Here is a 27,194-nt window from a genome sequence, read left to right as displayed (position 1 = left end):
GCCCTGCCCAGATTCAAGGGACGGGGGATTAGACTCTATCTCTTGACAGGGGTGTGGCAAGGTTCCAGATGAGCATGTGGCGTGGGAACCCTGGCCGCACTATCTTCAGGTAGGCCACCGTCCTCAGGGGCATCGGCTGCCCTGGTGGGTTTCTAGTCAGTTTTGTATGGCCATCCTACGTATGTGGGCATCCATGTGGATGTCTGCTTGCTGTGTCTCTGTCTTTCCAAACACTAATCACTGTGAGCCACGGAGATCCAATGTTAAACATAGGCTTGGTTAACGCTCTTACATTATCATTTATCAAGCCAGGTAAGGGGAAACAGGGCATTAAAAGCAGTTTGTACATTTGATTTCACTGTACTGTACTCTTTCCTTTCTCACACTTTCCAATCATTAGTAATAAGGATTCATGTTTCACTTAGTGTAGCATTTTACGGTGCTCACACTACATTCACATTTCTTCCCTCAGCTGAGGCTTTATGAAAATAAAACGTGATAAGGATCTATAGACTTAAGTTCCTATTTTGCATGCCCAAATAAGATAATGGATAATAAAATGCTTTGGAAACTAAAGAGATGTTAAGATACCCTTGTTATTCAGTCTCACAGTGAAATTTTTCTGACTGGCGAGTTGCAGACTGCAATCCTGCCCCACACTTCCCCTCCTTTATCTCTTGCTGACCCTGTTCCCTTCGCTTCCACCTCATCTCTGTGTGTTGAAATGCAACCATTTCTGGCTTAGATGCTGCCTCCTACCCAAGCCTTTCCTGACACATACCTCCCAGCTGGAACTCCTCTCTCTCTCTCTCCGGTGCTTGTGCAGGATTATGCGTTTCTTGTGTGGCACTTGAATTCCACTTTGTATTCTATTTCACCTACTACATCACTGGAGCTCAGTTGGAAGCTTGTAGCAAATCAGAGTCCAGCCTTGACCCCCTTCTGAGTGCACAGCAACATGCCCCCCACAGGAGCGAGCTGTAGAACTCTTGAATGAGTGAGTAAATGAACTGTGTTTTCACTGTGCATAGCTTGCTTGCCCCGCTCTCAGGCCTGGAGAGTACAGGATCTAGAAAGTACTTTAAATGTGGCAGTATCTGGTGAAACAGAGGAATCTTCCCAAAGAAATCTTCCCCAACTCACAGTTTTCGTGAGAGGACATTGGATAGGTGTTTCCCACGACTCACCCTTTCCAGGCACCATGACACTCATCTCTGGGGGCTCTGCTTCCCAGCTTGGAGCAGATGTGGATTTGGAGAAGCCTCAAGAAAGAGAATGGACTTGGCAGTGGGGAGGCCTTTCAGGCCTATTCCAGGATGGATGCCAACCTCTGGCTTAAGCATTAAGTCACTAAACTAAATGAACGTGTGTCTTGTCCCCACCTTGAGCTTGTAAGCTCCGCAGCGATAGCAGTTGGAGCCTCTCTGTCAGTCAGCTGGACCAGCTGCACCTGCTTCCAGATCCCCCAAAACCCAGACAGAGAGTGGGTACACACAGTTTGCTGAGTGACTAGCTTTGGAAATCTGGCCCACCTTTCCCAAGTGGGTAGGTGGACAGCATCACAAGAAAGAAAGAGCACGTGGTCTCCTTAAACCTTAGTGGCAGGTGTGTGTCTCTGCAGAAACTCCCCAGCTCAGCTTTGGGCCAGAGCTACCTCTGCGTGACCAGCACCATGGCCTTTCTGAAATGCCCGTTAGTTTCAACATGATGAAAACAGTCTTAACAATGGTCCTTTTTTCTGTTATTACCTATTCTGAGCCAAGAGACGTAAGCAGCCAAGGTGACACTCTACTCTAGAACCTTCTCTTCTTTTCAAAACAAACATTTTAAGACCACAGTGCATAACTCTTGTACTTAAGAGCTTGCACCTTCCTCCTGTCCCCACCCCCAGCAATTGGTTATAATAGCAAGATCATACTGTGAGAGCGATGCTTGATGAACAAGAAAAACCAGGCTGTACAAATACCAACTTTTTTTTGCATTATACCCATTACAGACAATTTTAAAGCAAGTGTGAGGCAATATTCAGTTGGCAAAAATATGGCAGTAGCTCACTTACTAAAAAGAAGTCATGTAATGAAGTCTATGTAATTATTAACACTTATTTACTTAAAGGAAATGCAAGAGTTTTTTTAATAATCCCAAAACATGAGAGTTTTGAGTATTTGCCATACTACACATCTGTCCAAAAAGTAGTTTGAGAATGATCTCTTGCACCTGCTCAAATGAAGGAGATGTATTTCAGCAACTTTTTTAAACTGCATTTCTTTGTACAAGGCTGCAGGGGCAACATGGAGGAGGGGGCCACAGGTCAGGGTGTTCTGGGCTGCGGTCAAAGTCGGGGGCTCGGCAATCAAGTGCTTTTCTGTTCAGCCTTCTTCCCACCTACTAACTAGTGTGTGACTGCCAGCGGCCTCCCAGATCTCTCTAATCTCTGTCTTCTCGGCTGTAAAATGATGATAATAATCGTGTCTACTTCATGAGGCTGCTGGGGATTAAGTGAGGTGTGTATGTAAAGCAATTCATCTAAAGCCTGGCACGCAGTGATTTTGGTATCAATAGAAATTGGTTTTGGCCACTGGATTTGGATGTGAAACCTGCATAGTTCTTAGAACAAGGCATCATCCATGTGCGTTTGTTCACCCGAATGCCTGGACGTGTAGACTCAAGTTACCAGGTTGTCGAAGCTGCTGTTTTGCTGTGTCCTGCTTCCTTGGTTAATGTGCTCAGGGGGCTACCCTCACGGACACTTCCTTTAGAGGCCTTAAAACACTTCCTTTGCGAACCTCATCTACATTTTTTGCTTCAATAAATCCAAGTATTTGTAATGAAAAAAGTTCGTTGTGAAAAATGCATTAAGAAGCAAATATTTCAATTTGGGGGCTTGTACAACTAACCGTGATGTGGTCTCAGGTCCTACGGCAAACTAGAATGGCCATCTTGAATGATACGTAATTGTGCCCCGGAGCACCCGGAATCAAAGTGCATCCTGGTCCTGGGAGGAAAGCTAGGATGCCTTTTATGTCTTCCTGCTAACACACTTGACACCTGGGTGAGGACGGTTTGGGGCATCCTCAGGAGTTTGGGAAAGACAAAGGAGGGCACGGAGGGTGTGTGTGTGTGTGTGTGTGTGTGTGCGCGCGCGTGTGTGTGCGCGTGTGTGTGTGTGTGTGCGTGTGTGTGTGTGTGTGTGTGGTGCTAGGCACACTATTCAGTTGCATAGATAACAAAGTTGGGTCTGCACTTGAGCTCAAATGATCACAAGCTTTGCAGTCACAAGGGAATGTTTGCAAAGCTGGAATGTCCAGGTAGAGTTCAGTCAATAATGCTATTGTCCCTGGACTTCCTTGAAGCTCTCTACCGAAAATCCTGGCCAACGCTCTCCTACGATTAAGTCTCTTTCCTGATTCTCATCAATTGGAAATGTTAGAAAAATAAAGCTGTTGTCAAGGCCCACTTATTCTTGCTCTCACATACAAAGCACCAAGAGAAAAAAAAACAAAGCAGAAATGAACCCAAGACACAAAAGGAGGAAGAGGCCATGTGCCCAGGCTGCCTAATTTGGGCTTAAGGATTTTTGTTTGTTTGAATCAGTTTATAATTTTAACCTTGTGATAACTTGTTGACTTACACTGACAATAGCTCCTTCTTGGTTTCTTTATAAGTTTATTTCATGTTATGTTTCTCTTCTAAAACTTTTCCTTGTATGTTTGTTTCTCTCCTAATCTAATATTAATTATTTTAGTGATATGAGTAACCTGGTGTTTCTAACACTCACTCTATGGTTACAGAATCAGAAATTATCAGAAGAGGAAAGCACGGACTGTCAAGACTCTTGACAGTGTCTCCTAATTTGATGTGTGAACAAAACTAACACTCAGAAGATTCTAGAATGTTATGTCAAAGTCATAGAAAGGTGGCAATAGGATTGAAATACAGCCTTCTGCTAATTGTATAAAATCAATGATTTTCTAAGAAAAGCTTAGAAAAGACATGTGTTAAACTTGGGAAATATCAAAGATTTAAATTCTACAACCTACTTTTTGCATTCTGGAGAAGCCAATTTTCGGGTGGCCCCGTTGCTGGCATTTCATCATTTTGGCTGACTGTGTCCTAAGAGTGTGTTCTTAGAAAATACAGGCTTTGGCAGACTTTAGAAGGTATGTATGTTACTCCATGTTCTAACTAGATTTTGAAAATCTTTGACCACTGTGGTTACCAAGTGGAGAAAAGGTGTCACTGATAATTTTGAAAGACAGATACTAAACTCTCATCGTATGTAATGGGCCTCCTCCCCGTCCTAGAGTTCCTCCTTGGGGAAGGTCTGATGGACGGTAATGTACATGGGGAAATCCTTGACGTCTCAGGACGGCAGATTTCTAACAAGGATTGGAGACTTGCTGTTCTGGGAAAGGCCCCTGTGGTTAATGGCCCATGGGAGGCGGAAGGCGGGAGGTGGGAGGTGGGAGTCTGTCTTTCTCTCCAAAGGACAGATTGAGGTCATGTGTTTACTACCTCAAAAGGGATGGTTAAGTTAATTGAGGGATTTCTTCTTCTTCTTCTTCTTCTTCTTCTTCTTCTTCTTCTTTAGTTTTTAATAGTCTTCCTCTGTTTGTTTCGGCCAGCCTACAGTCAGATGGCTGTGACATTTTTCCTGCACATTCCACTGGGTCTTCCAGCCCAGAAAGCTGCCTACTAGGATTTTATCTGTATTTGAGGAAATTTTCCAGTAGCAAAATATCCCTGTGTACTGCTTTCAAAATGCCAAGGAGATGTGCTAGAACTACTTTTTGTACCCGTATAAATCACCAATTCTCTTCTTCATGATAAGTTAATTTGGTACCTTTCTTTTCTCAAACCAAAAAGTCAGACAAGGCAGCTAAACTTTTATTATTATGATTATATGTTGCTAAGGATAATTTATGCGTAGGTTCTTTTTCTCCCCTTTAGCAGTTATAATTATCAAATAATGGGCCCATTTTTGTGCAAATTGTTGTATGATTTCAAATATAAATCATCCCCCATATATAATTGCAGTTAGAGTCATAAGTAATAAGAAATTGTGACTCATACAGTACTTGTCATAGTTTTTTACTTGTATCTCATCATTTATTATCTCTGCTCATAAATCGTAAGTAAATAAGTACCTCTGAAAACACATAGCGACTATGTCACCTGTTTTTATTTTTCCCATTGTCTAGTCCAAATATCTTGTTTCCAAAATGTCATTTTTTATATATTTATCATGTCTTCTTAAAGATGTCTTTATCTCCTAGTTATCTCAGAAGATTATTATCATGTAAGAGATACAAAACCAATTCCATCAAGAAGCTGTGATCGTTTTAATTAACACTGAGGTTAACCTAGACAAACCCTACTTTTCATTTTTTTAAAAACTGGGGGAAAATGAATTTCTATGGAATATGCTCATACACATTTATTGTAGGAGGTCTGTTTAAGAATTCTATCTGTATAAATTAACAAGTTGCTTTACATAACATGTTTTAAAACTTGTTTTATAGTAAGTTGAAATATGGAAAGGTTAACAAAACAACTGGAATAATTTTTTAATTATATATATCAAATTTTTTTATATATATAATATTTTTTATTAACTTAATTTAAAGTTAGTATTTTTATCCCAAATGCATTTATCATGCTTGCTATATACTTGGGTATATTTCAGAACTCCTAAAGATTTAGCATTCCTTTTTAAAGATAAGGCTTGCAGTGTATTTCTATAATGGTACAAAGAATACTAAATCCCTTATCCAAAATAAAGGATTGGTTTAATAATTATTGTCAGATATGCAATGGATAAATATAGCCATTTATAGTGATGGTATAGAAGATTCATAAACTCATAAATCATATGCAGACTATAAAATAGTAGAATATAAACTTGTCTTTTAAAAACATATACATATATATGCATAGATAGAAGTCTAGAAGAATATTCATATCAGAGTGGTATTGTGGGTAATCATAATAAGTTTTCTTTCTAATTTACATATATATAGTTACCATGTTGCTTAAATAAAAAATAATCTTTAAAAATTATGGGCAACAGTCTTTTCAAATAATTTTTTCTTCAGCTTTTTGATGTGATGATACAGAATGAAAATGTAGTAAACCTTATTTTCAAACTCAAAAACAGGGACATGTAGTTGGAGAAGTAACAAGTTTAGTTTGGAGATGAAGAAAATTATGGAATCGGGTGTTTTTTGGAAAATTCAGGATATGTGGTCATAATTAAGTTGTGTAATTTCTGGAGCAAACCAAAATAGATATCCATGAAAGTTCTGATAGGGAACCCCCAATCCAGTGGATATATTTTATCTAGACCTTGAAGAACCAAGGAATAGGATTTTATGAGGCAGAGAAGAGATGGAAAAATTGTGTGCCAGCTAGAACAGCTGGGAGCTCAAAATGGCAGAAGTGATTCAGATATGTGTGAACATGCCAGTGTAGCTGAGAGAGTGAAAAGCCAGGGTGATAAGATTGGAAATGTGTTGACACATTATGGCCTTGGAACCATAATAAAAAGCCTGAACTTTGTTCTATAAAAAGTGAGGAGCTATTGAAGGGTTTAATCAAAGGATGGGTAATCTCATTTCTAAGGCAAACATTTTTCAAAGGTACTGCCTCCCAATACTAAATGTAGGACCTATTGTTGTTCTAAGATAGATGATTACTTTGATCATACCTCAGAATGAGCAGATACTTAGCCCACCCATTCTGAGAAGGGTCCACTGTGAAGCTTGAGCTTCAGGCACTAGATGTTACGGAGCAAGGTGCCACGCAGAAGCCAACTCCTCTCCAGTGCTAAAGGCTGACTGGATCTCTGGGACTGAGCAAATTGGCAAAAATGTGGCACAACTTTACATAAACACTGTTTTAGAGGGAAGTTAGATGAGCACATCATCTCAAACACTAACAGAAAAAAGTGATCTTAAAACATCTTCAAGGTATGACATATAAATTGAAACCACTTAGTCTTAAGAAAGAAGTAGGTTAATATAAATTTATTTTATTCTCTTAAATTATATCTTTTCAACTATCAGGAGTAATAATAGAACCCTTTGTTAGCAAAGAGATTATCTTGATGTCTATTTTCAGCCGTCATTTTTCTACCATTCTGGAAAGCTGAGCCAACAAGTGAGTTAATGTGATGTGTTGCAATCAGAAACAAAGGGAGGACCAGCAGTATCTTACCTGTGAGATTCCAGCATCACACATAATGATAGTAACAATTCATTCTGTTATATTTCCAATGAGTCCATTGGAATGGAGAAAATTTTAAAAATCAAAAACTCTGTAGGACATAATCATATCAGTAGGAGCTATTTGGGCTTCTTACTGAAATAAAATATTTAGAATTATTTTATATCCTGAAAGCTCACTTCACATGCCTTTTAAATGTGGAAAGTTCAATATTATCACATAGGTATTATGTTATTAGAGTCCAAGTGTGCTAATTCTCAACTTTATCCAACTTAACTTGTCTTAGAAAAATAAAATAAAAGTCCAGCTTCACTTTTTTACTTATTAACTGAATGCATTGCCCAACCAATTACAGCTTAGGTGTAGAAAGCTAAAGCCCTATGGGCTAAAGACATAAGAGAGAAGAGCCCTAAGCCAGCAGACCAGCAGGGAAGTAGGGGAGTGAGATGCCCGAGAATCAAGAGAACAACAGAAAGTGTGAATCCCAGAATCTGATTATAAGCTCTTCCCAAATCCTAGGAGTGGCCACCAAGGGCCCAGCTGAACAAAAGCAGCTTCCAGGAGCTGTAATACTGAGCTATCAGCTACTGTACTTCACAGGGCTGTCAGAGTTTGCACTTTGAGTCCAGAGAAATTAACTTCCTATAAGTACCAAAGCCTATAATCATTAGAAGAGCATGACATGATTCAGAGAGGCAGAAGTGACTCTTTTCTGCTAGCTTTAGGCCCTGGCCTTTGCCATTTCAAGCCAGTAAGACATGCAAAGAAACAGGAAATGTGATCATGGAGGGGAGCTGGGGGGTAGTGGAAAAGGCAGCCAATAGAAACTAACTCTATGTGGTCCTAGGCCTTGGATTTAGTAGCCAAAGACTTCAAAGCAGCTATTAAAAATACATTCAACTGATTAAAGGATATTCAAAGAGTTAAAGGAAAAATGGTCTTAATGAATGAGTAGATAGAGAATCTCAATAGAGAACTGAACTGTTAAAAAACAGAAATTCCAGAGCTGAAAAGTACAATAACTGAGATGACAAATTCACTAAATGGGCCCAATAGCAGATTGGAGATAGCAAAAGGAAAAATAAGTGAACTTGAAGGCAAATCAATAGAAATGACCCAGTCTGAAAGGGTGCCTCAGAGACCTGAGGATAATATCAAGGGGTCTAGCACACAGAACCCCAGTTCTGCCTGTGTATTAGGCTTCAGATCAGGTGGTGATGGCAATGAGCTGAGAGCTACATTCTACCCAGAAAACTCCTGTACCAGAACTGGATTTGTCAGGAGTAAGAGCAGACTGGCCTTAGGCACTAAGGGGTGTAACCATTCCCAGACAGAGGTTCTTGATTTGTGTTTTTGCAATTTAAATTACTCCTAAATCTCACTGGAAATAATTTAAATCTAAATGTCATTGACTTTTAATAAGACAGTCTCCCCACCTCACACTCACTCACCTCCAGTTCCCTACTAACAATCATTTCAAACATAACTGTCAGGAGGATTGCCTTTCTCTACCCCTTAGCAGCCTCTGGTAGGCTGCTGCATCTGCCTGTGGACGCCCCTTCATGCCCCTTCCCCTTGCTGTGCTCAAGAAAACTCCCTCACCTCCTAATATATGTTTTTATATTCAGTATAGAATGTCGTTGTTTTGCCAAAGTGCATGTAGTTTTTCATTTTTCTAATAAAATATATAAAAATAACACATACCCCATGCAAAGTACATTAAGAAAAGACAAAAAAGTATGAAAATGATATCACGTGTCATCCGACCATGCAGAACTTTTCAGTGACTTAATGGGTAGCTCCCTTCTGACATTTCCTATGTATATGCATACATACAGGTTTATTGTACACATATGAAGCCATATACTTTGTTTTATGATCTGGTTCTTAAATCTACTAAAATGTGACTATCTTTCCAAATCATTAAATATAGACCAATTCCTGACTTAGCCCAGCAGAGGAAGCTGAATCCGAAGCTAGGGGTGAAAGGGTTGGGGACAAGGGCAAAGGTAGAGGGTGGTTTTGGGGAGAGGTGGGGAACAATACCAAACAAGCTGACTCCCACCCCAGAACACTGGGGTCAAAGTGCACATGCTTGCAGAACACTGTCTGCCACTCGAGTCAAATCTTTCTCTGTCAACTTTATCGTAACTTCTCTTCCCTGTTTCCCACTTAAGGAAATGCCAATGTTAGCACGTTGGACTCCTCTGTGCTTCTCTTTTCCCTCAGATTTCTCCCCCTTTGTCTTTTTCCTCAGGTTCCTGAAGAACCCCTTCAAGAGAGCATTTCAGGTCACTAACAGTTTCCTCCCACGTTCGATCTGCTGCTCACTGTCTGCATTTGTTTTTAATTCTACAGTTTATGATTTTAATCTGAAGTAATTCCTTTATGCAGAATGATCCTTTTTCCCAACTAGTGCCCTTATTTTTATCAATGCAATGGTCTCTAGCTTCTCACTGGAATTCTGAATTAGGATTGTTTTTCATGGTTACTCTTTTACTGATGAGCATTTGCTCCGGGTGCTCAGGTGGGTCTTCTCTTCTGAACTGTGGGGTGTTGCCCCTGCCTGGTGTTTTCTTTGGGTTCGGTTTATGGATGGGGACGTTGTTGGCTCAGGACTGGCACAGGTTTGGATCCTGGCAAGGAATACACAATGCCTGTTTGGTTCTTCTGGTTCCCATTGATTGTGTTCTCTGATTTGCCTGGGATCATGAGGAGTTATCCGTGGGTTCAGGGGCTTCTAGCAGCTTCTCCTTGATATGCTGCACAAGAGCTAAGGAAGGAGGAAACCGCTTCTTCCTCCAGCCACTCAGCAGTTGATGTCTGGGGGTTTTGTCCGGCAAACCTTGCCCCCAACACACACATGACACAGCTGCCAGGGGTGTGTGGAGCCCAGATAAGCTGGGGCGTCTCATAAATGAGTATAATACATGTTGGGAGATGCCCAATATAATTTTTTTTTCCTGTATGTTGCAAATTGGCAGAGTATGGCAAATGGGAGGGAGAACATGGAGGTAAAAAGGGAGCAGACAGGAGAAGAGCATCTGATAAGGAAGAGGCCCAAAGGGAAGGGAGGAATCAGGGCAAACTGCCTTCACTGCCTGCTGGTGAGTGGGCGTCTCCCAGCCCCACACCCTTTGACAATGACGACCAGCACACGTAGGAGTGGTGCTCCCACTGCTCCCCGGGAAACAAATGTAGGTCATCTTAGCTCATGCAGGTAGAGCTCTTTACTACAGGACTTCTCAGAGCCTTCACCATGTTAATGTAAATTGGAAGTCTCACTCAGAAAGGTTATTCTGGACATTTTACAAATGCCAGGTATCTCACCATAAGCTTTCAGAAGGCCTCAGGGGAGTCATGTTTATGGGCTTCACCTTAGGAAATGATGCTCTAGACTTTTCCTACCATTTTTGAGCTTCATTTCTCATGTCTTCAGAAATGCTGACAATGTTTTCCAAGGGAAAAACAAACAAAACAGAACAAAACATCCAGAAACGTGCTCAGTTAATCGTTCTTCTAGTACCTACGTAACATGTACATTTTATCCTTGCCCTGGAGGTTGTGTCTATTGTCTGGATTGAATTACAGAGATGGATTCTAATTCCTTGATTACGGGCATGGCTGTGTTTCTGTGCCCCTTATTGAATTCTTCCAGGTGAGTGAGTCACTGTGGGGTATCCTGTGTGTCACAAATGGTTGTTCCTGAAAACCACAGTTAATGTTCTTCAGGACAGTTCTTCACAGCCTTTTCTGGTCGTGATGTTTGTAAGGTGCATTGGGGTAGGCAGGAGAGCTGCTTAGGGCCAGAGGCCCCTGGCTCTGGAGCTGCCGAGACGGAAATTGGGGCAGGCCCTCAGGCTATTGTGGGCACTCCAGAAAGGAAGCTCAGCTTGACAGAAGCTGTGTGAGAGCCACGGTCCCCCAGAGCACTCTCTCCACCTTGAGGGGGAGACGTTTCCATAAACTTGCTGTAGAGGCAGCCAGGAGAGAATGCCCTGAGATTGAAAGCCAACTTTCAGAATAACTTCCCGCTTTGAAAATCACCTGTGACTCTAACACAAAGGTCCCCTCAGGATGTTTCCATTTTGAATTTTTAATACAATTTTAATAGTAAGTCATCATCCAGTTTTTAAACCTTGATATTCATCGGTAAAAGTTTCAAGTGTGTTTTATACTTAATTTACTAATATTTTATTTTCTATATTAAAACCCATATATTTCCCTCCTAATTTGTATTTCATGTACTTTATTGTTTGCACTAGGGAAAACATATAATTTATATTCTGTGAAGTGAACTTTACTCCCTTAACATCCCCAAGATATAAATGAACCATTGATAAAATGAGATGCGACTCAAGCAATTTGTCTTTGTTAATAAATAACTTTGAACAATGATTCATTTAAACTCATGCATCTCCAATTTTCTTTTGAGATAATGTAACACTTCTGCACTGTTTTTAAGTCCTGGGAATTCTGAAACTGAATATAGTTTTAATGTCTACACCAGCAGAGGTGTTAAGCTCAAATGGTGGACAGAATTCTAAGGTGTCCCATGGCCTTTGACCCCATGTTCCTTAGATGGCACGATCATGTTACCTACACGGCAAAGGGACCTTGGAGATGTAATTAAGCCTACTGATCAGTTGACCTTAAGATAGGAAGAGTACCCGAGAGGGCTCACCTCATCACATAAGCCCTGTAAAAATAGAGTTTTGTCTGGCTGGTGGCAGATGAAGAAGTTAGAGACACCCGAAGCATAAACAAGACCTGATACATGTCATGGTTTTGAAGGTGGAGGGAACCATGTGCAAAGGGCCTGAGAGCAATCTTTAGTTGCTGAGAGCGATTCTCAACCTGCAGCCAGCAAGGAAATGGTACCCCAATCCATTTCCACATGGATGTTGATTCTCCCTTACCAGCCACAAGGAACTGGGTTCTCCCAACAGCCTGCGTAAACTTGGAAGCAGATTCTTGCCAGAGCCCGTGGGTAGGAGCCCGGCCTGGCCCACACCATGCATGTGAGATTCTAAGCAGGGAGTGCCTACAAGCCCGCCCAGACTTCTGACCTACAGTTCCATGAGCTAATGCATAGGTGTTGTTCTAAGCTGGTAATTTAGCACCCAGCGATTGAAGACTAATATACCAAGCAAAACTATACAATGCCAACTCAGTCTTGTAAGAAACCCGTAGTAATATCTCTTGGTTTCCCTGCAGGTGGTCAACAGTACAAACAGAGCATCTAAACAATATGTTGGAGTCTGTGGTTCTCAAACCAGCGTGCAGCAGAATGTCCTGGAGGACTTGTTCACAGACTTCTGGGCCCCGCCCCCAGAGTTTCTGATTCAGTGGGTCTGAAGTGAACTCCAAGAATTTGCATTTCTCACAAATTCCAAAACCTTACTGTTGTTGCTGGGACAGGGACCATACTTGGAGATCCACTGTGTTAAGCAGTTAGTATTATGGAAAGAATGATTTACCAAATTGCTGATATTTCTAAATGTCTAATTTAATGGCTTATTTTCTAGTTAGAAAAAATATTTCTAATAAAATGCTCATTGAGATGCATTTCACTGTGAGCCTAATCCCTCATTTAGTTGTCTCTCCACATTCTTCTTCCATATTTAGTCATTTTCCCCTTTGAGAACTATATATGCTCCCTTATTCATCATTTTTATTTTCTTAGAAATCAGCTTTATCACAAGTATGTGTGTGCTATTTGGGGATATAGCTTAAGAAGCCAACAGCAAGTGTATCTACAATGAGAATAAACATTAAAATAAGGATGTTACCTGATTGCAGTTATTTACTAAAGGCCAAAGGTAAAAAGATAGAATAACTGAGATGCCCCACTGTATTTTAACAATACACATATGAGACCTGCTTTAGGAAACACAAAACTCCAGCAAAAGGGAGCTACAGGGCACAGGCCAAGAAGCAACACGTCCTGTTTGCCTTCCCCAAAAGGAAGGAGAGTTGATATTCACTGGCCAGAGGGGTCATTTTGTTATCTTCCCAGAACCTTCATTGCCAAGTGACATGATGAAGAATGTGAGAGTGAAGACTGGTGATCTCACCTGATAAAAACGTTGTGACTTGGTTCCGTACAACTGATCTTCCATCATGAGCCATTTTGTTTAAGTCTTGTGCTAATATTAATCGTCCTGTACCATTTCCTTGGAAGAACCAACTGACTGAACCTATCAATGGACAAACATTTATTGATTGACTATGAGTATCAAGCAAGTAAATATCAATTCTGTCATTTAATCCCAGGTCAGTGCACCTCAGGCCATACGGTAGCCTTGGCAGAGCAGCTGGACGGACAGCCCTCCGTTCCTGCTCGCAGTGTGGCAGGAGAGTCCCCAGAAGTCAGTCCAGCGGTGCTATGAGAGGAGGCAGTGGATTCTGGCAGACAGAACAAGTGTCCCCTACATGCAGTGCTTCTAAGTGTCCTCTTCCTGTCCCATGGTACAGGGGTCAGAAATGGATTCTTTTTGACCATTCTTGCTCCCTGTGTTGAAGATGCTCACAACCTGGTGGTCAGGGCCAGGCTGGAGGCCCAGTTCCTAACTCATGCCCTGATTTTGCAAAGGGCTCCCTTTCTAGAAGGGGGCAAACCATGGCAGTTCCAAGTTTGTGGCCACAGGACCTGCAGGTAGGGCTGGGATCTGAGGGTATACTCTTGAACCTGGCGAAAGCACAGAAGTGGGCAGAGTCTGAAGAGTGACGCCTAAAATAGCTGCTCCTGAATGGGCTTGGGAGGCGTCTTCCCTCTTAGATGGAATTGCACTCAGTCATAGACAACAGGAGCTATGATTGGCACTATTTGGGCCTTCAATTAATTAGAAACTGATAAGTCACTGCTTAAAATGCATAATTTTAAAATAAACACCAAAAATGGAGTCATGAATTTAAAACAGAGCGGTGCTTGTGGAAATGACCATGATCCACTTATTCAGCAATCTTAACCTAGGTTCCCTAAAACATGAAGCCTGGGGCAAAAGCTTGCGCATGAATTCTTTGTCAGGAGCTGCAGCCCCAGAGAAGGAGAGTGAAAGAGAAAAGGAAAGAGGCAGGTGAGGAGGGGGGCAGCCTGGAGGCAGGGAGCCCCGTGCCGGCCGCAGCTCCTTAGCAGACACCGCTGGGTGCTCAGTGTCGGTGTCTTGGTGAGGCCGTGTGGCCATCTGCACCTCAGGACAGCAGTGGGACTAGGGCGCCCTCCCCTCTCCCCTCTCTCACCCCCTGCCGGTCAGTGGGTTCCAAGGGGCAGGAGTTTCCTCCCATGTCCAGGCTGTCAGGCCCTCTCTGCTTGCGCAGCCAGTGCACGTGTGAGGGCCCCTGAGCAGGTGTGCCACCTCGCACATCAGAAGGCCTTCACACCGGGCAGCAGTAGCTGCTGGCTTTTACAGAGAGAAAGATGCACAGGGTGCTGTCCAGGAAGCGAGTTTGTGTAGCCCCCTGGGTCTGAATCCAGTATGGAGCTCACCCCTGAATTCCAAGGAGCCAGGATTAGGAAGGGAAAGCGCTCTCTCTCTTTCTTTAAAATAATCCTTCATTTTATACAGAAACTTGCAAAATATCCCAGGTGATATGTGTGTTTATTTCCTAGGGTTGGCATAACAAATGATCACAAACTGAGTGGTGTGAAAGAGCAGAAATTCATTCTCTCAGGGTTCTGGAGGCCGGAAGCCTGAAATCCAGGTCCCTGCAGGACCCGCTCCCTCTGAAGGCTCTGGGGAGAAACTGCACCAGGCTGCCCCATGCACTTCTGGTACCGATAGCTGTTAGGTGCTGAGATATATCCCCCCCACTCTCATATGCAGCTCAGAATGTGACTGTGTTTGGAGGCAGACTTTTAAAGGGGAAATTAAGTTGAAATGAGGTCACTAGGATGGGCCCTAATCCAAATGACTGATGACCTTATTTAAAGAGCTTAGGACAGGGACGCGCACAGAGGAAGACCGCGGCAGGACGCAGGCAGGAAATGGCCAGCTCCAACTCCAGGAGACAGGTCTCAGAGGAAGCCGAGCCTGCTGACACCTGGATCCCAGCCGTCCAGCCTCCAGAGCTGTGAGGAAATAAGTTTCTGTTGTTCATGCATGCCCCGCCCCCCGCAGTCTGAGGTACTTTGTCATGGAAGCGGGAGCAAAGGAAAGCACAGGCCCTCCTGCCCTTCCTGAGCTCGTAGGCGCGTTGCTCTGGTCTCCGTGCTGTTCTCCCGGGCCTGGGTCTGCGTCTGTCTTCTCTTCCTGCAGGGACACCGGAGGCTGGATTAGGGCCCACCCTGATCAGTATGACCTCATTTAACTAATTACATCTGCAAAGACCCTTTTTCCAAGCAAGGTCACATTCTGAGATTCCAGGTAGATGAAAACTGGAGGGCTGGGGGTGGGGGAGATGGACACTATTCAACTCAGTACGTATGCAAAAATTAACCATTCCCAGCTGGTATTTAAATAGCTAATAAACTCTACACCAGGTTCTCAACCTCAGCTGCCCATTAGATTAGGTTCTCATTTAACTGGTCTGAAGTGGGCCTCAGGCATTTTTCAAATTTCCCAAGTAATTCTAATGAGCAGCCAGTGTTGTAAACTACATGTTAATGCCGTCATTATGTTATTTATTATTATCATCATCAGTAATCATAATGCAGTTGGTAACGTTTATGGGACATTTGATATGTGTCAGGCTTAGGGCTAAGTACTGCATATATATTACCTGAGTGGTGACATCCCTCCCGTGTTCATCTCCTCTTACAGACAGGGACCCAGAGGACACAGAGCTAGAAGTGCCGGCCAGGAGGCCCGGGCCATCTGACTCCGGAACCACGGCTCCTCTCTGCCCTTGGTCTGCACAAATTCAGGGCCTTTTACCTTCCTCTATCTTCAGACAATCTCCGTTATTTAGAAAAATTATAAACATTTTAAGAAGAGTCACTGTATGTCTTCACTACAAAGAAATAAAGCAGCTGCTCTTCTAAGATTTGAGGCCAAGTCCAGAATCCTAAGTTAACAAATGACCAAGCGCTATTATTATTAAAGTAGATTTTTTTTTTCATTTTTTTTCCCAAGTTTACAGACTCAGACAAAAAGCCATGCATTTAAAGGACATCTCTCCATCAAATTTCAAGGTTTATTTGCTTAATGGTACCTTAAAGCAGGTCTATTATGGGCTTGGAGAGCAGTGCATGTGACAAGTGGGGTCTCACAGGCTATTTATCACATGATGGAGCCTCTCCACACCAGGCCAAGGCACTGCTCGGGGCAATTGTCACAGACTCACGGGTTTGCTCTGTCTCTTGGTCTTGCTGTCATCTCCCTGGAATCTTATTCTGTCCTGGGGCAAGAATATCTGCTCTTGGCCTTTCTATTTGCAGCTTTCTGGATTCTTCCTTTATCCTTTAGAACTTTCTCCTCCCTCTATCCTGAGCTCTCTTAATGCCTCTGGTTTCCTGAGTAAGAAACACACCATCCCACCCACTGGACCCACTCCCTTCCCCACTGAGAGGAATGGAGATAAGTGGTTCCTCCACTTAAACTCTGAGCTACAGGTGCACCTGCACCCATTGGCATTCATGCTCCTGCTCAAGGGCTCCTCTTTTCCCCTTTTCCATTCTATAGGCAGCTCATTGTAAAAGGGTCTGTTTATATGCCACCTTCCTCAGGTAATCTGACTGGTCTTGACCCATCAGTCATTTTCTCTGAGGCCGGCTTGCATAGATAGTAGATTTCATCAGTTTAGATTTCAGCTGCTCCACATTCGCTTCACATAGATTGACCTTGGCTCTCTAAACTATGTCATAAGCTCCTCACAGAAGCAGAAACAAAGTGCATGTGCTACAGGTATTTTTCCCAATCTTGTCCGTGTAATGCCAAGCACACTACTGGGAGTTATCTGTAAATGTCTGATGGTTAGTTCTCACAGCTGCAGCTTTTCATGATGGTTCATATATATCAGAAAAGCATTCATTTTTTTGATATTAAGATGCCCAGTAATGCCATCAGATCACATTAAGGAAATTTTCATTATGACTAGAATTATTAATGACATCTTTCTCCTCACAGAGACCCAACCCAAATTATATCTTTATGATTACAATCAGTTTTAACCACTATTAGGCTCTGCTCTGGTGGCCTGATATTAATCAGAAATGGAACCTGGTCACGGAGGTCAATGTGTAATTGTCTGGCCAATGCTAAATGTAGCCAGGGGCACCCCACACCCAGTGGCCAAGCCAAAGATGTACATGATGTTTTTGACACTGATGAAAAGTTTAATGGCCACTGTTCTCAAACTAAAAGCTGATCAGGAATGGTTCAGTTTATAACTCAGCTTTAGAAAAATCAAAAGAGGAGTACATAGATCTTGTCATTTGACTTCAGAGACTCCCTGTCTCCTGCAACAGTACAATGAATGAGTCCTATTATGCATGGCCATGACTGAAGTCATACACTCTGATGTCCTCTGAACTTAGAATTTTCTTCAGAACAGCCCATCATCTGGGTCCAGTCCCTGCAGTTTAAGGAGCAGGTGATCACTTCCTGAGTGTCTACGTCTTTTGCATACCTGCATTATTTTTACCGTCTTACCTTTGACCTTTGTGTATTAGAGGTAGTCTGTTGCTCTAGTTTGAAGGATAATTTAGAAATCAAAAGGTTAATATTTATCTAATAATGACTTGCCCCAGTATTTTATCTTTACAACTCAAATTAACATAGTGTCTATTTGGATCTTGAAGAAAAGCCCTTAATTAGAAGCCCTTCAAAAGTACCTAATTAGACTAGAGTTGTTGCGCTTTGTGCAAAATGAAGCAACGTAATCCTTTCGGCATTACATGAGCAGTTTGAGTCTTTTATCAGATCGGCTTTCTGCTCATGCCAAGGAGAGTCATTCACTTTGTGCAAAAGTGACCTGGAAGATTAATAAAGGACAGAATGCGTACACATGGATTTATGAGCATTTAAAAATAATTATGTGTCTTTGTATGTGTACACTTAATGAAAAAAAGGAGATCCTCACTTACACTGGACAGATTACCTTAGGAGAGAGATTTAAATGTTTGGTTCCTTGATTTAAACTTAGGTAAGTTTGACAAAAGGTGGGTTGTAGGTCTCCCTGGGAACTATAATAAACTTTCAGTACTTTATTTCAGGAAAAAGTCCTCAGCCTATCATGCTCATTGCCTTAGGTGCCTGTTGACCTCTCTTTAACCATGAAAATCTACTACAGACCTAAAGCTGTTAGGGCAGCAGGCAGAGGGCTCCGAGCTGTTTTAGAAAATGCCAGCTCCAGGAATGGGTCTGCCTTCTGTCTGTACAAACAAGAGTCAAAACCAAGCCCTCGAATCCTGTGATTGCTGTGTTTATTACCTGTATTGGAAACATAAGTATGTGTGCTTGTGTGCATTGCTTTACAGGTACATAATTTGTTGAAGTGGATTTATTTTGTACTTTTGAGAGATAGCACGCTCCCAGTCATAGAAACAGAAACCAGGCTAGATATGTCAAGCAGGAAGGGGTTTAATGAAAGGAATTGGGTTTGAGCTATTTTGGAAGGGCCAGAAAAGCACGAGGGGAGAGGTCAGGAGGGACAGCTCCCCCAGAGCCCCTGTCCTGCTCTGTGGCGTTACTGCAACGGTGACTCATATTCTTTTGCTCCATGTGGGCAGGGAGTGGTTAGAAGCACTGGCTAACTTCTGCAGCTACGAGCTTTTGTTATCACTGCCAAGGTTAGAGCTGGAGCTGCTGCCACAGCCAGAAGCAGAATCCCCCCATTGCTTTCTGATCTTGATCTTGTACTATACACACAGCCTCCCCCACCCTACCCCACCAGAACATGAACAGAACCCTGCTGGCAAAGGATTCTGGGACATATAGTTTCCACTCCTCCAGCCTCTGGGATGCAGAACAAAACACGGAGGCTGACCATATGTGGTCCAGATGGCATCATAGTACTTTAGGAAATGTTATCAAAGTGCTTTAACCACTTAGACATGTATTTTCAATTAATTTTATTTTTAATATGAATGAAAAAAATCCTTTTTGACCATTTCTCTTATGGGAAAGCAAAAAAGAATCAGTTTTATATTAAAGAATATTTTGTGGTTTTAAGAGTATTGGTGGGGCATTTTAATGTATAGGATTCAAAACAGCTCAACAACTTCATTAAAAGGGTAGCTCTTGCCGGACCTTCCAGTGTGCCTGTATCCCTAGCAACCCAGTTATCTGAAGTACAGCTGGAGGAAGCAAATTCTACTCTGTGGGAGTTTATATTGGACCCTGGTTGGTACTTTTCTGAAGCAAAATGTTTTCTCTGGCAGTTAAATAACTTGCTTGGTTTCTAAGAATTTATGTACTTTCATTTCAGTTGCATTCTTTACATGTTTAATTCCAATGAGAGATTATTTCAGGTAGGTATCTGCAAGCTTTCTTAAAATTGTTGTGCCTTAAGAAACCAGTACCCACATTAATGATAAAACTTTGAAGTCACCATGATTATTATCACTATGCATATCTGTAGCTCATTTTACTTTAAGCTTCGTGAATCTCAGCAACTCTGCCAGGTGGGCCAGCTACTACTGCCACCAATTTTTTTCCCAACTATGTTAGGTGACGAGTCCTTAGCTATAGAACTAAGACAAGGAATGTTCTGTAAGTAAATGTGACAGTTTGCTATGAATCTGTATTTGTGAGACTACTCAGAGTTCCTATTCCAACAACATTAATTTTCTCATCCTGCTACGGTCTACAGCAGTGGGCTTCAATCTGGGGCCAGCACGCCTTTGGAGGGATTCTAAAGTGGCCACAGGGTGGAGGGCCTGGGTGCTTTGAAAGGAATCCGTTGCAGAGCCTCAACTTGTATTTGTCCCAAATGGATCTGCCTGAGAATATGCATATGATGAGGCCTCCTGCTTGGCAAAGGGAATCCTGCCTCTCTCCCATCCTGCTGTGATGCACTGACCTGGGGTTTTAAAGCCTCTGGGGAACCAAACAGTGGGGCAGTTTGGAATATTGGTTCGGGTATAAAGCAAGGAATGAAGAAAGTAAAGGACCCTAATGACTTGACTGAACAACTTTTTGTAAGTCTGCTGGTTTCATTTCTTTCCTTACAGCAAGATTGTGGGAGGACTTAAATGGCATGTTGGCTAATAGAAAAGTAAAAATAATTTGATGGGTAGATGGTTGTGTGAACCTTGGCATATATCTGAGAAGGGAGCAAAAGAACGTGGGAACGTTGCTCTAACAAAACTCTCTCCATTCCCATTAATTTATTGATGCAAATGAAGCTTCTTGGCACATAAATTTATAAAAATGTAAAACAGGAATAGAACTGATGTGGAACCCTAACCTATTCTAGTGATAAGCAGTTTTTAATCTGCAGATTACATGAACCAGCTGGAAAACCCAAGGCTTTCTTACATTCTTCTAGAAATGGAGAGGTGCATTTCCAATAAAATTCTACTCCTGTGTGATAATTATTTTTCAAAATTCATCATATTTTGTGTTTTTATCAAGTAAGGTCTAAAAATAACTGTAATTATAGCCCAATCAGAAAGGATTCTAATATTTATAGATATGGGCACAGGGAAAATTTTTTTAAATTAAATGTCAGTTTACATACACTGTTTATTACACACCAAAATATTTGTTTACCTCACCATTAACACAATACATATTAACACAAAACACAATAAAACATTTTCTACATAAAATATTAGAATATAAGTATGCCGGAATGAAAATAAGAATTCAAACAGAAAAAATACTGACACAGTTGAGACTTTTGAAGAACTTGTTTTTAGAGGATGATGGTAAAAACCAAATGTCTATGGCATTAGACTCTTGGATATAGCTGAAGAATGATGTAACATAATTTTAAAAGGTCAGTACCTATAGTGTACTGGAAATAATATCCTTGGCAGTTACTGAAATTAACAAAGAATACATTTATAGATCAATGTAAAAATATGCATGTGATACATTTTTAACATTTATTTAAAGACTATATGAGCCCAGATGTTTAAAGATCACGGATCTAGCTAGACAAAGGATCAGGTATCTTGTGGATGAGCATTGCTCCATCTTCCATGCATTTCCTTCTTTTTCCCCAGTTTGACCTCGTGTGTGGCAACGCGTGGATGCTGGACTTCACACAAGCCATCCTCAACCTGGGCTTCCTGACTGGAGCGTTTACGTTAGGTTATGCAGCAGACAGGTAGGTCTGGAGAGGACCGCCATTTGACATCACCAGAATATGACATACATATGCGGAGATGAATATGTTTTATGTCAACTAATAGAAAACTCTTCTTGCTAACTTTGGGGAAGAAAAACCCTTAATTCCTCTAATCATGACTTTCATACTTTTGGCTGGACGAATTCTTCCTTCTTAAACTGCATCCCCTTACTCTTTAAACTGTACAAGTGGATGGGGCCGCTCTCAGTGGGTCTGGAAGGGTCTGAGTGGAAACAGATCAGCAACAGCACAGCAGTGACTTCATGGCGGGGCTGACGGCTGACTGGCTGGACACTGCCAAGTTGATTCCATGTGCTTCAATAATTTACTGGCTATGTTTTGGTTAATTTAGTCATGAATTACCCTTTAGTTGGCCCCTTCCAAATTTGTTTCATCTAATTTAAAAAAAAGAAATTCTTGTATTTTATTCTACAAATTTAAAACAAACAAACAAAAAATACAGTCCTTTCCAAAAACCATTACAAGAGTTTTTCCTGTTATTTAACATTCATAAATATGCCAGTTATTGGCAGACACAGTGAGTGTGTATATTCAGGAGAGTCATGTTTTCCATTCAAATATTCCTGTTTCAGACACTGCTGATTTTGGTTATTGTATTCATGTTGAACTATTTCTTTATCCCGATTCTAACTGTGAAAAGACTTGCAGTAACTTAGTAATCCCTCTATACCCCTTCAGACAAGGACAGGAGGGCTTGGGTCCTTGGCTGTGTCCGAATGAATGTTGTCTCGTGACTCTAGCCCCGCCTGGGTGGGTCCTTGTGACCACGCTTGCAGCAGACAGTGCTCAGGGTACCGCATCGGGAAAAGCTGACAGTGATTACTTAGCTCATTCAAGGCAGTACAAGACCCAAATCTTGCAGCCAGTTGATAATCTGAGTTTGACCAGATCAGGACTTCAAAATGGGTAGAACCTTTGGCTTCTCTTTCTGCCCCTCTGCCTGTCTCTTATTTTCCTCTCACACCCCACTCCTGCATGAGGCATTCTCCTCGACCCTCTTGCCTCAGATGCTTTTCCCCCTTTCCCTCTCTTCATCTGTGTTTTTGTCTACTGTTTCTACTTGTAGGCCTTTCAATTCCCCTTTCCTTTCTTAATCTCCCACATGTGCCTCTTGTTCTCCTGGCCGGTGTGTTTTTTATTTGAGCTGTGTATTTTCAACATGTATTTCTTTAGGCTTTGCTTCTTCTGAATGTTTCTCCTTCACCATCAATCAACTCATCTCCAAACTCAAGGGACTCCGCTGACAGAGGGGTGCTTTTCCTTCCTACCTATGTTCTAGGAGGGGACTGAGCAGCTGTCCTCAGAGATGACTTGGTGCTTTTGCAGAGGAAGACAGACATGTGAATAATTCTGCCCTTCCTTAGGGCCAACCATCCTTGTCTCCTTTATGTCCTTGAAGGAAAGAACAATTGAATGAACCACATTTCTATGAGAGGACAGTGTGGGAAGGATGAAAAGTGAATCGATAAACCCAGATAGACCAAGACTACTTCGGCCTCCGCTCCATTGGCTGAAGCAAGATGCCATATGTGTGAATTTGGTGAAAATTTCTATGGGAAGATATCTTTGAATCAAATCTCTTAAAGGTCATTGACGACAGGCTTTTACCAGCCAATAATTTGGCACAACTCTGTTGAAACATTTATCATCAGACTCTCAGAATGTTGTGCTTGATAACCTGTGCCCTTCCCTAAGCTATTTATAAGTCACGTGAATGGTGACAATAATATCCAGAGCTTAAGGACAACTCACACTGGTTATGAACTTTATCATTTGTAAGGAGCTTCCACATTATCTTTACTCAGTAGAAAATTCACTGTAGAAAAGGTGGAAAAAAAGAAAAAAAGAACCCCAGCAAACAGATGAAACCTGAATCTTGGGTAGCTGATGGCATTTACACACAGTCGCATGGCTAGTGGGTGATTGAGCCGGGACAGAAGCCCAGACCTTCTGGCTGTAGTGACTATTTCTACTTCTTTCTCTTCTTTTCTCCTCTGACTCCACTCACCAAAATGCTGGGAATTGTCAAATCTGTGCCACTGGGGAGACTGTATGTGAAAAAACACTGTAATGGAGAAGGGCATCTTTTTTGGAAACTGCAATCCCAAAGGATGCCTTTTGTGCTTTAAATTTGAATTTAAATGTCATTTCAGAGGCACATGTTTTTATTTGCCCTGATTTTGCTATAAAACACAATGGAGAATTGTCTTCAATCCTTCACAGGGTAATAATGAAATTACGGAGGATGGCATAGTCAAATTTCTGTACTTAAACCTCTGTGAAAAACATGTACAATGATAATCTCTTTCACTGTGTTGATGTGAACGTTTAAGGTGATCTCTTCCTGTCTCTTTCTCAAAAAGGTTCGGCAGAATAGTCGTTTACTTAATATCCTGTTTCGGTGTTGGTGTCGCCGGCATTGTGGTGGCATTTGCACCAAATTTCTCTGTGTTTGTGGTCTTCCGCTTCCTACAAGGTGTGTTCGGAAAGGGGACATGGATGACTTGCTACGTGATTGGTAAGTCATTGCTATGCCTCCTTGTGTGTTTGAGAACCACAGGTAGGTGGCTCAGAAGTGCCAGCTAGTCAGCCTCATGCAGGTACGGCAAGGCTCTGTGGCTGGGACAGGAAGATACAGGAGCAACAGTCTGACTCTTTAGAAATTAAAACACTGTCTTACTTTGGGAGCCAAGTATGGAATATCACAAAATACTGGGTGAGCCACTTTTAAGCACTGCTGCACTGTTATCACATATGGTTTCTAGCTTTGTTTTAGTAGAGATTGGTTTTATAAAAATTTCAATAGTTCCTTGAAACATTTTAAAAGCATTTTCTGGGTAGTTTTGAGATATACTTTGAGATGACATTCCTGTGGTCTCAAATATTATTTCTTAAATACGTTCCTTCTGGACAAGTGGAGAATTTTTTACCATGCAGGGATATGACCTAAAAATGAGAAGTTCATTTGTGAACTTTTGCTGTCTTCTATAGCTAGAAAGTTTGACCTTCTGGTTACGAAAAAAGAAAAAAACCTTCCCTTTGCTCTTTGGTCGTATTACTGGGAAAAGTCCTGGCTGCTGCCTTTGGCTGTATTTCCAGTTGTGTCTATGACGGGCCACCTACTCTGAGAGCCCTGGTGGGTGTGGAGCAGGGAAATGCCCACAGTCCTCTTCGATCACTGCTCCAGCTCTCTGAGCTTCCACTCCTACTGCTAGGCAATCTGTCCCCAAGCAGTTCCCTCTCTGGGGACCCTTTGAAGGTCTTTTAATAGGCAGGGAAGGAGAGAAAGTGCTAGCAGGGTTGACTATCACTGGCTGGGGCAGAAAGGATAACTTTGGAAATCAAAGCATTTTTAAGGAGACCCAAGTCTAGGTGAATTTTCAAAGCTGTGATCTTAGGGCAACAATAAGGCAACATATCCAGGATGATCAGAATCAAATTAGTGACAGACAGACACTGATTAGTGGGAAGGGAGGAAGAAAAGATGCCAGCAGGAAATTCCCCCATGTAATTCCTAAAGAAATATCAGATAAACGAGAAGTCCAGCACTGTGGAGAGAACTCTGTGATAGAAATCTTGTGATAGTGAAAAAATTATTTGTAGAGTCTAACATTCATACTGACTCTCCTAAAGAGTGTAGTGAGCAAATCTTTAGAGATACAGTGATAAAATCGAACCAATATATTATATTTCTGTTTCGATAATTGCAGTGACCTTTCAAATGCCATCATTTAAGCTTTCCTAAAACCATCACGTATTTTCCTCATAAGCCCTGAGGAGTGCTGGGCTGTGTGTGGAGGAGGAGCTGCTGGCTGGCAGAGATGCGTGAGGGGAGCACCTGTGGGTGGGCAGCCCCTGCCTCATACCGGCGCAAAGCCACCGCAGCTTATTGGGTCCCACAGTATTCCAACAATCTGATGCATGTGGCAGGCGTCACGTCTGTGTGTGTCTGTTTATTCTGGAGCTGATCTTGAGCTTCCCTAACCTCTGTTTGTTTTCCTTCAGTGACAGAAATAGTGGGTTCAAAGCAAAGGAGGATTGTGGGAATAGTGATTCAAATGTTCTTCACCCTCGGGATCATAATTCTCCCTGGAATCGCCTACTTTATTCCCAATTGGCAAGGAATCCAGCTAGCCATAACGCTGCCCAACTTTCTCTTCCTCCTTTATTACTGGTAATGTAGTTTTGGTGATTACTGAATTTTTTCTCATTCCATGGACATGTAGAATCTGTGCTTCTAAACCAACATGCAAATGAAAGCAATAAAGGAGATTTTCCAACATCTCAAGAATGGCTGTGGGCTTTGAGAATTTCTGGAATATTGGAGAAGTCATAGAGATTATTTATTGATTATCTGACTTGTAGTTGTTATTAAAATTAATAAAATATGAAACACACCATTGTAAATAGACTATTAATTATGTTTTATCATGTTGTAACATCTTCATGAAGATGACAAGGCAACAAACCATTTCTGCCAGTATTTCAACATACAAATTAAATGTAATGAAATCAATTCATCCCTCTGTGTGTTCTATTAAGCAAATTAATATTACTCAGGAATTCTCTGAGGAATAAGAACATTTTAAGAGCGTCAGAAAATCAAGTTGTCAGAAAGCCCCAGGTATATGCATTTGACTCTTATTGGATTGAACATATTTTAACCACTTCTGTAATTTAATATGTGGGCAAACCATTTACTTAAATTGGGTTTTTAACCTTTTCCTAAATGTTCACTCTATCCCAGTTCTTTTCATATGTTTAATTGAGGACTCTATATTCTAGGATAGCCTGGTCTTGTAAGAAAAATGTAATATTGATTATTTTTATTATGAGCAATGATCCCATTGACAAGTGAGCATTTCTTCCCTTCCATTATAAACTTCCAAAGATAATCTGTATTTCAGAGAGCCTACACTAAACTCTCAGAATCTCCTAAACTTGTGTCTAATTGCAGGATCTATTTTGATAGAGAAACTCAAGTCACGAACTTTTTGGTTCTGAAATTCCTAGATGTAACTCAGAGAAGCCTTCTTCTCAATAGGGTGGTTCCCGAATCTCCCCGCTGGCTGATTACGCGAAAGAAAGGAGAGAAAGCGTTACAAATTCTGAGGAGCATTGCCAAATGCAATGGGAAATATCTCTCGCCAAATTACTCAGAGGTAATTTTATTTATTACTAGCAACAAATATTGTTAAAGAGGGTGAGTTAATCTATCACTTCTGCCCATATTACCAAATATCTGACTAAATCATTTTTAGTTTGCCTTAAAAGAATATGTTGGGAATAATCTTAGGGCGTATTAAAGAAGAAATGATTGTGAGGTCTTAATAGCATTACTGCAAGGTGAATTGGCCATTTAGTCCATAATTTAGTAGTTACACCAAGTTACTTGAGTTATTATACTTTACTTACTGTAGGCACCATTGTATCTAATCATTCATACATCTTAATTGCACCAACTATAAATCTTTCACTGCCATTCAATTTAGTCGAAAGATTTGTTTTTAGATTTAGTCTTGGAGATGCCATTTATTCAAATCAGAGCTTGAGCAGTAAAGTAATATTTTATTACTTGAGCAAAGCAAAGGCTTGTGGGGGCCTCTGTATCGCTGCACCGGGAGGAACGGGGAGCAGGAGGGGGTAAAAGTTCAACCTTTGACCTTTGGAAGATTTGATGTGCAGTTGAAAACATATACATATATTTGAAG

General features: G+C 41.5%; 1 protein-coding gene across 2 annotated transcripts in view; it reads left to right on the top strand.

The window, feature by feature from the left end:
• The window catches only part of SLC22A3 (solute carrier family 22 member 3), an 85,602-nt gene that overhangs the window by 22,657 nt on the left and 35,751 nt on the right, over positions 1-27,194 (top strand). For both annotated transcript variants that reach the window (XM_036886782.2, XM_036886781.2), the window contains exons 2-5: positions 21,338-21,441; positions 23,847-24,001; positions 25,489-25,657; positions 26,528-26,645. In XM_036886782.2, coding sequence (XP_036742677.2) covers positions 21,338-21,441; positions 23,847-24,001; positions 25,489-25,657; positions 26,528-26,645 — 546 coding nt within the window. The remainder of the gene's footprint in view (positions 1-21,337; positions 21,442-23,846; positions 24,002-25,488; positions 25,658-26,527; positions 26,646-27,194) is intronic.

Source organism: Manis pentadactyla, chromosome 12, assembly GCF_030020395.1.
Source record: "Manis pentadactyla isolate mManPen7 chromosome 12, mManPen7.hap1, whole genome shotgun sequence".
In the NCBI taxonomy this organism is placed as follows: Eukaryota; Metazoa; Chordata; class Mammalia; order Pholidota; family Manidae; genus Manis; species Manis pentadactyla.
This window is presented reverse-complemented; position numbering and strand designations above follow the sequence as displayed.